Genomic DNA, 10000 nt, shown 5'->3' on the forward strand with positions numbered 1-10000 from the left:
GTTTTCCTATTTGTGCCTGTCACTGTCTGTCTGATTCTGTCTCTTTGCTTTGTGCCTCTCTCTCTCTCTCTCTCTCTCACATATCCGTGCACACATACATAAAAGAAAACAACAACAACAACAACACATGCACACAATACTCATATACATGCACGTTCAAACACACGAGCGCACACGCACACGTCTCCACGCACGCACGCACGCACCCACACAGATACACACATAGACCCCCCAATATATATATATATATATATATATATATATATATATATATATATATATATATATATATAAATTAACAAATAGTAAAGAGTGGAAACCCTCTCCATTCACAAGGCACACAACTTCGAGTCAGTGCTGCTTACGCTACCGATTCAGCTTGCACACAGGTAAATAAAAGGTACATTGGAACAAACCCAGACACTTCCTCAAACAAGGAAGCGCCGGGCCTGTCCTTATACCGATCATTTGACAGGTGCACACGGCAGCAAAGACAGAAGAAATGTGCAAACACAAATTAGCTTTTATTCAAGACTGGCATAGCCTCTTTAATCCTGAACAAGCCACACAGAACACATGGACAATACAGAACAAACACATGGTTGCCTCGGTGGTTTTTCAACTGGAAATTAACAAATAATGAAGCCATACACACACACACACACACACACACACACACACACATATATATATATATATGTGTGTGTGTGTGTGTGTGTGTGTATCTACATATACACAGAGAGAGAGGGGGGATTATATATGTACTCATTTATTTACTTATTTCAGCTCCTAAGTTCCGGACAGCCATGGGAGACTACATTGTTCCTGAAGGGTGTCAGCCACTTACTTGCTTAGGTCTGTTCTCCTCTGTCTGTCTGTCTGTCTGTCTGCTTTCTTGTCTGTCGGTGTCTCAGTCTGTCTGTACATTTCTCTTTCTGTGTCGGATTTAAAAAAAAAAAATCTCTTTCCCTTCGCTCACTATGCCTCGTTTGGAGAGATGTGTTTTTCTGTCTCTCTCTCCGTCTATCTGTCTGTCTATTCTCTGGGTTTTTGTTGTTGTTTTTTTCCCTTTCTTCTCGGGTCTCGCCTCTTGTCTTTTTGTCGTTGTCTGTTTTTGTTTGTTCGTCTGTCTGTTTATCTGTATGTCTTTCTTAATCTCATTTTCTTTGCATCTCTCTCTCTCTCTCTCTCTCTCTCTCACACACACACACACACACACACACACACACACACACACACACACGTAATCACGCACTCACTCACATGCATATAGACGGGCGCGGTAGCCGAGTGGCTAAAGTGTTCGACTTTCAATCTGAGGGTCCCGGGTTCGAATCTTGGTAACGGCGCCTGGTGAGTAAAGGGTGGAGATTTTTCCTATTTCCCAGGTCAACATAATGTGTAGACCTGCTAGTGCCTGAACCCCCTTCGTGTGTATACACGAATCAGAAGATCAAATACACCCGTTAAAAATCCCGTAATCCATGTCAGCGTTCGGTGGGTTATGGAAACAAGAACATACCCAGCATGCACACCCCCGAAAGCAGAGTATGGTTGCCTACGTGGCGGGGTAAAAACGGTCATACACGTAAAAGCCCACTCGTGTACATAACCAGTGAACGTGGGAGTTGCAGCCCACGAACGCAGTAGAAGAAGAAGAAGAAGTCTTTGTCAATGTTGAAAATGTATCGAACCATGTGTGTTACTCCTAGTTTGGACGATATATGCAGGTGCAGTGTGGAGTTGATTACAAACTCCCTCCGGACGAAGAATAATAGCATTTTCAAGAAATAAAATCCATCACGCGCTGTACACGTGATTTTGTGATTAGCCAAGCATGTGCGCTATTCTGGGTCACTCCACAATCGAATAGTATGATTGGTCAGCCTGCCATGTGTGGCCCGTCTCGCACAAACGCTGACAAAGTCACTGACCGGTCGTCTGCTCGCGTGCCAGCCTGTTAACAAAGCGGGATCTTCTCAGAATGTTGTGAAGCGAACAAGGCAGTGACGGCAACGTTTTAGGGTTGTCGAAGTACTTGAAATGCTACAAACTGAAGGGTCGGACATTGAAGAGGTGGATGATGACGAAGAAGAAAGCGAATTTAATGCAGAAAGCGAACATGGGTATGGTGATTCGGGGTGAAAAATTGGCAGTATTTTCTACATATGGCAAAACTGTAAAAATAAGATGAGAAATTTGCTTTTTTTTATATATGTAATATCTCAACACATAATAAACCAGTTCTGAAAGTTTCATTTTCTTACTCTGTATTTTGTATTTTTTGTAATTTTTTTCCAAATCCTTACAAATGGATCGTCTGTGGGGAAAAGCAAGGGAGAAAACTTGTCCCGAGTGAGATATTGCACACTGTGAACGTGTTACTTGTAACTTTTTGTTGTTATTGCTGTTGGTTATTGTTGCTGGAGATGGTCTTTTTTTTTTTTTAATTTTCATTGGCGACGCGTACATTTACTTTTTTCAGTTTCTAAAAGTTTCAGATATTCGCGCGTAAGTGTGTGAATGTGTTTGCTTGTATGGTGTCGGCATGTATATTCCTCTTGTTTTGACGCTCGTGTGTATGTGTCTGTGTGTTAAGAGAGCGAATGGGGATAGGGTTTAGAAGTTCAGAACGGGAACACGCGGCAGAAGGCCACAGACATACACATGGATACGTACAATGCGCAACCACATACTTGCATCGCGTGACAGTGTGTGTAAATTGTATGTAGAGCAGGGTGATGAGGTGTTGGGTATAAGTGCGCGCGCGCGTGCACGTGCGTGCATGCTAATGGTATCTATGTTCCACTACACACACACACACACACACACACACACGATGCACATAATGGTATCTATGTTCCACCACACACACACACACACACACACACACACGATGCACATCATGGTATCTATGTTCCACTACACACACACACACACACACACACGATGCACATAATGGTATCTATGTTCCACAACACACACACACACACACACACGCACACACACACACGCACACACACACACGATGCACAAAATATGTTGACCAGGGATGTCATCACGGCTGGTAGTTTGTTTTCAGCACGCAGGACCATCGGCCCCGCTGACTACACGACGCCCCCCATCCAGCTGACCCGCTACCAGAGTCCGGAGTGGTCCATCCCCAGTAGGAACATCTACGCTCCCAAATGTACATCTCTGCTGTGTGTCTGTCTGTCTGTCTGTCTGCCTGTCTGTCTATCTATCTGCCTTCCCCCCCGCCCCCCCCCCCCCCTCCAGCTGCCCCGCTACCAGAGTCTCGAGTGGTCCATCCTCAACAGGAACACCAACGCTCCCACATGTACACTTCTACTGTCTGTTTGTCTGTCTGTCTGCCTGCCTGTCTGTCTGTCTGTCAGTCTGTCCTTCCCTCCCCCCCCCCTCTCCCCTTCCCACCCCCCTCAACCCTACCCGCAACCAGAGGCCTGAGTGGTCATCATCATGAGGAACATGCTTATACGTTCCCACGTGTACATCACTGCTGTCTGTCTCTGTCTCTTTGTCTATCTGTCTGTCTGTCTGTCTCTCATCTCTTTTTTAGGGGGGAAGGGGTGTGTGTGTGGGGGGGGGGGGGGGGGGGGAGCTGAGGGAGGTGGGAGGTGAGGGAGTGAAGGGGATTAAGCAGTTATTCTCCCAAATACACACAAATGCGCGTGCACAATGAGAAGGTATTCCAGTACTTGAGCACACTCATTACACGTTAATTTGATCCATTTCCTACTGACATCACCAGTTTCACAAGAACAGACTTCCCATGCATAACATCCCCAACCAGTACTGTTTGGTGAAACTAAGGCAGAGGGCTCCCATGGAAGGGTAAGTGAGTGCTCAGTTAACGCCTACCTCCCCCCCCCCCCCCCTCACCCACCTCTAGGGTGAGATTCGTGCAAAGAGAAGGCGGACGCTTTTAAGGTCGTTTCTTCTTGTTAATCCGTCGTGTCCGAAGATGACGTCCATGCGCCTCCTATTTTCGTTTGATGTGGACTCGCATGTGGCTATGGTGTCTTTAAAAAAAAATGTCATTGATGATGAAGGAAGAGGATGACGATTATGATGATAATGCTGCTACGGAAGTCCATTTAGGTTTGGGACTACGTCACAAGGCTGTACTCTACGCTTCCTGTCATAATATCACGGCGTCAGCCAGGCCCGATAGATACAGACACTTGCAGTGTTGGTCAGGAAAGTGGAGCAGCACATCCAAAGACGCATCCGTGAAGTGGGTGATGCACGACTGTGAGGCCCCAGTCTCCCCATTTAAACCCATAGCACACTCAGCTCTGTGTAGGAGCCGGCCGCGGACCGAAAAACCCACCTCTACTTGGATTCGAACCCACATCCTCCCACCCGTAAGTCCGCGACGCTAACCACTTCGCCACGGCGGCTGGTGCTAAGGAGTCTTAGTTTAGATCTGCATGGGCATCCTCGGTGAGGGCAGGGAAACTGCCCGGGCTCTTCTGGCATTGATGCTGCTGCTGCTGCTGCTGCTGCCTTCCACTTCTCCGTCACGATCCTCGGTGATGCTTGACGGGACGGGCACAATAGCTGAGTGGTTAAAGCTTTGGATTTTCAATCTGAGGGACCCGGGTTCGAATCTCGGTAACGGCGCCTGGTGGTTAAAAGGTGGAGATTTTTCCGATCTCACAGGTCAGCATTATTTGCAGACCTCTTAGTACCTGAACCCCCTTCGTGTGCACACGCTCGCAGAGGATCAAATACCGCACGTTAAAGATCCTGTAATCCATGTCGGCGTTCGGTAGGTTATAAAAACAAGAACAAACCCAACATGCACACCCCTTGAAAACGGGGTATGGCTGCCAACATGGCGGGGTGAATAAACAAAAACGGTCATACACGTAAAATATTACATGTCTGTATGAGTGTATGTGCACGTGGCTAAATCCTGATTTAATAATGACACGCGGAAACGAATGATGAGCGCCCAGTGACAGCTGTCAGTCCGGGCTCTACACGGCCAGGCAGGCAGCCAGTTGTGACAAATGACTCCGTGTTTGTAAAGCGCTGAGAGCTTGGTCATCGACCAAGCACAGGCGTTACATGAATAATGTTTTGGGTGTTTTCTTTTAATGTTTAATAAGTCATTCGGATGAGACGATAAACCGAGGTCCCGTGTGCAGCATGTACTTAGCGCACGTAAAAGAACCCACGGCAACAAAAGGGTTGTTCCTGGCAAAATTCTGTAGAAAAATCCACTTCGACAGGAAAAACAAATAAAAATAAAAAATAAAAAATGGGTGGCGCTGTAGTGTAGCGACGCGATCTCCCTGGGGAGAGCAGCCCGAATTTCACACAGAGAAATCAGTTGTGATAAATACAAATACAAATACAAATAAGAATCCAAATCATCATCCTTATGCTGCTGCGGCAGTTCTTCTCGAAGCTGTCGTGTGCATGGAAGATTAGAGATTGCACAGAGACCTGTGTAGGCGGCGTTTATGGTGGTGGGAAAGTCGATGCTCAGTAATTTTACAAGGGCTGTCCCACTCTCTGGGGTTATGGTAGTTTATACAGTGCATGGAAATCGTGCTATTGAGGCGGAAATGCCATCACGGCGTGACGTCAATGGGGCGCGGTAAAGGGTCCTTCTGAGTTTCACACGGAAATGTTGAACTAGTTCTGTAGCCAGGCCCAGAGCCTGTCACCATTGAGGGGAGGGGGCAGACAACATCTCTTTTTTTTTTTTTTTTTCTTTCATTTTCTCTCTCCCTACTCCCTTTTCCTTTTCTTGGCAATTATCTCTTTTCTTTTGACTTTGTAATGCCGGGTTTTTTTGTTTTTTTGTTTTTCTATTACTTTTCTTTCTTTCTTTTCTTATTTTCTTCTCCTTTTTTTTTCTTTTCTCCAGTATTTACTCATTTCCTCTTCGTCTTCTTCATTATCATCACCATCTCTCTCTGTCTCTCTCTCTCAGTCTCTCTCTCTCTCTCGATAATATATATATATATATATATATATGTATATATGTCTGTCTGTCTGTCTGTCTTTCTGTCTGTCTCTCTCTCTTTCTTACTCTCTCTCCGGGTTTTATTTATTCATTCATTTTGAATATACTCTCGGCCTGCGGCAAAGTCTGCGGTGACCATTCCTTAAAAAAAAGAGAAGTTAGGTGTGGCTGGCAGCATAGCACAGCCCCCTGGAAACCTGTCAACAGCATGTGAGAAAGAAAAGCCACTGTTTCCCTCGTCATCTTTCATCTTCTCTTGGACTGCCATGACCTTCATCTTCACCCTCTGTGTGTGTGTGTGTGTGTGTGTGTGTGTGTTGTTTGTGATTGTGTGTGGGTGTACGTTTGTGTGGGTGGGAGAAAGAGAGAGGGATGGAGAGAGAGAGAGAGAGAGAGAGAGAGAGAGAGAGAGAGTGTGTGTGTGTGTGTGTGTGTGTGTGTGTGTGTGTGTTTGTGTGTTGTGCGCGCGCACGCGTGCTCGGTGTTTGTGCGTATCGCACGAATCGTGTGAAAGGGAAAGAGTTCAGCGCATCAAGTTGTTCTTGCAAAAAAATGTTGAAATGATTCATCATCATCATCATCGTCGTCGTCGTCGTCGTCGTCGTCGTCGTCATGACAACTGTGAACATTGTGTGATGTGCATGATGTTTCCAGCCTTGGACATTCCAGCGCCCAACGCGTACTCGCTGCCAGACGACATCCTTCTGCAGAACAACTTCTCTTTGGGGAAAAGAATCAGACCCAACAGGAAAGGTAGGTTGCCTTTTGTTTTGTGCAGCAATAGCTGTTATAGGCTGGAATTAGGTCTTTTGTTTTGTACATCAATAGCTATGATAGATTGGAATTAGATATTCTGTTTTGTCCAGCAGTGGCTACAACAGGCTGGAATTATGTGTTTGCTTCGTGCAGCAAAAGCTGTAATAGGCTGGAATACGTTTTTTTCCCAACATTTTTATTCAGACAGATGTTTGCAGGCTGAAAACTTTGTGCATGAGAAAATAAGACAAAATGATGAACTATATACTGACAATCCCACAACAACATAATATAGGCAGACCAACACATGTTCGAGAACATTAAACCATCTCGCTCGTCATGTATAGTTCTTCATGTGATTTTTTTTATCACCCCCTAGAAAAAAAAAGACGTATCATATCATCGGCAAACCAGCGAATTTTACATTCTAACTCAGAAATTGGATTGCCTTTTATAATTTTATTCTCAGGGATTTTGCAAGCCATAGGTTCTGCACACGAAGTGAATAAACAGGGCGAGAGTGGGTCTCCCTGCCTGCATCCTCGTTCAGTCCGGATGTCTGTATATGCTTTACCATTAACTAATATTCAGGATAACCCATCAACAAATATCATCATGTACACCAATAGTGATGCTTGATTTAAACATTTTGCTTTGAAAATCAATAACCATGAGGCAGGACTTAAGCATTTTGCCACAACGCAAGCAGCAGTTAACTAGACTGAAATTAAGTGCTTCGCTTTGTGCACCAATAGCTAATATCTTCTTTTTCTTCCTCGTTCGCCTCCCGTTAGATGAGCAGCTCGGTGTCCTCGATGAAGGCAGCCATCCGTCGCAGCTCCTTCAGGGTTCCGTACAGCTTGGCTTCCACTGTTGTCGGTGTTGGCCAGTACTTCCTCCTGGATGCTGCATGCGTCGTACAGTCTTGAAGGATGTGGTCGGTTGTCATTGGTCCCTCACCACAAGGGCACTCTCCACTCTGTCCAATGCCAAATTTTGTGTGCATGTGGTGGAGCAGGCGGTTTTGTCCAATCCTCAGGCGGAAGATCTTGAACTGTTCCCGTCGTTCCAGCAAATGGTATCTGTCTTCTGGGTTATATTTGGGGTGCTGGAGGCGCCACTTTATTCTTTGCTGTGCCTTGATGATTGTCTTGATTTCATCGTATGACACCAGTTTGTTGGCCTGCTCCTTCTGTGCACCGTCTTTTGCCAGAATGTCCGCTTTTTCGTTGCCTCTGATGCCACAGTGTGCTGGTACCCATTGTATCACCACTTTCTTCACTCAGCACTCAAGGCAACAAGGGCTGAAGTCAGATGGTTCTGTTCTTTGCAGCGGGAGTTCTTGAGGGCTTGGAGCACAGAGAGAGCGTCTGAGAACACCACCACCTGCCCTGTTGTTCTTGTGGAGTTCTGCGAGACTGTTGTGGCTGCCTCACAGAGGGCTTCTCGCTCAGCTCGGAAGTTGGTGGAGTATTTTCCTGTTGGGATTGCAATTTCTTCATCTCCGTCTTTGTATCGGAGGTAGATTCCAGCTGCACCATCCCTCGTTGCTTCCGTGGCGGAGCCATCTGTAAAGACATGGGTCCAGTCTTCCTGTATGAAATCAAGTATTTGCAGTAGTGGCCAGGCTGGCATTAAGTATTTCGCTCCTTGCAACAGTAGCTGGACTTGGGAATAGCTAGTAATGGTGGGGTAAACGAACAAAAGAGTCATACACGTAAAATGTTACACGTCTGTATGAGTGTGTATGTGTGTGCAACTGAAACCTGACTGAATGACACAAGAAACGAACGACGAGCGCCCCAATGGCAGCTGTCAGTCAGCAGCTCTACCCAGGTAGGCAGCCTGTGGTGCAAATGACCCCGTCTTGGTAAAGCGCTTAGAGTTTGGTCTCCGACTGAGGATAGGCGCTGTATAAGTACTGATATCACCATCATCATCATAATATTAATCATCATCATCATCATCATCATCATGTATCTGTTGTCATGATACCCAGTGGGCCCTGTCTGTCCACAGCGATAGCCGGGGCGTGCCGCCGGGGCCCCACGTACCGTGTGAAGAACTACGAGACAGGGCGCCACGGGCCCAAGTACACCATCCCCCGCGCCGCCAAAGACAAGCCCGTGGGGGGACCTCCAAACTCTCTGGTCATGCCTCAGGACAGCCCGGGTGTGTGTGTGTGTGTGTGTGTGTGTGTGTGTGTGTGTGTGCGCGCGTTTGCCAAACCGTGAGAAGCTGAAAAACATTTCTATCACTTCTCGGGGGAAAAGTAAACGGCTTTTCTCAGGCTGGAAAAAAAAAGAAGAAGAAAAAGGGGGAAAAGATTGCAAACAGAATAGGAAACAGCACAAACCCTGTAGTACTCAGATGTTGATGAGTTCAAACCGTCTCGAATCATTCCCAGACGATTGTTGTTGTTCATAGCCTCGGGAAAGACTACATGATTCTGACCACCCTAGGGGAACATCTAATCTTCTTCTGAACGAACTTAGGAGATTATCTTCGTACTAGAGGATGAAAGCGTTGGTGAAGTTAATGAATTCATCACTCTGTGGTTTCTTTTTTTCTCCTTTTTTTTTTTATCCTTCAATGCAGAACCGTGCCAACAGCTCATTATTCAAGATCTGGACACACACATTTTGAGACTCAGTGTCCTTTACTAAGGGTTTTGAAGCCTTTAGCTTTAAACATGATCATTGAATCATAATCATCCGTATTACTTGTGTTGAAGTGTGCAATGGGTGTGCACAGGCACGCACGCATACACCTGGGTGCGCACACAGACAGACAGACAGACAGTCACACATTGCGCACAGGCATGTATGCGTGCACACACGCACGCGCGCACGCACACACACACACACGCGCGCGCGCGCGCGCGCTCACACACACGCACACGTGCATATGTACATACACACAGATAAAGACACACACACGAACACACATGCACACGCACACGCACATACACACACATATATACACACGCGCCCCGCACGCACACACACACTCACGCATATACGCACACACATATACACACACGCACACACACACACACACACACACACAAGCACACGCACGCACACCCATACACACAAGCACACACACACACTCTCTCTCTCAAACACACACACAGACACACACACACACACACACACAAGCACACGCACGCACACCCATACACATAAGCACACACAGACACACACTCTCTCTCTCTCTCTCAACACACACACACACACA

General features: G+C 46.4%; 1 protein-coding gene across 1 annotated transcript in view; it reads left to right on the forward strand.

Annotated features, from left to right (window-relative positions):
• LOC143299549 (uncharacterized) overlaps positions 1-10000 on the forward strand; it is a 41553-nt gene that overhangs the window by 1052 nt on the left and 30501 nt on the right. The window contains exons 2-4 of the mRNA XM_076612833.1: positions 3083-3190; positions 6659-6757; positions 8780-8932. Of these exons, the coding sequence (XP_076468948.1) occupies positions 3083-3190; positions 6659-6757; positions 8780-8932 (360 nt within the window). The remainder of the gene's footprint in view (positions 1-3082; positions 3191-6658; positions 6758-8779; positions 8933-10000) is intronic.

This window comes from Babylonia areolata, chromosome 25 (genome assembly GCF_041734735.1).
Source record: "Babylonia areolata isolate BAREFJ2019XMU chromosome 25, ASM4173473v1, whole genome shotgun sequence".
NCBI classification, from domain to species: Eukaryota; Metazoa; Mollusca; class Gastropoda; order Neogastropoda; family Buccinidae; genus Babylonia; species Babylonia areolata.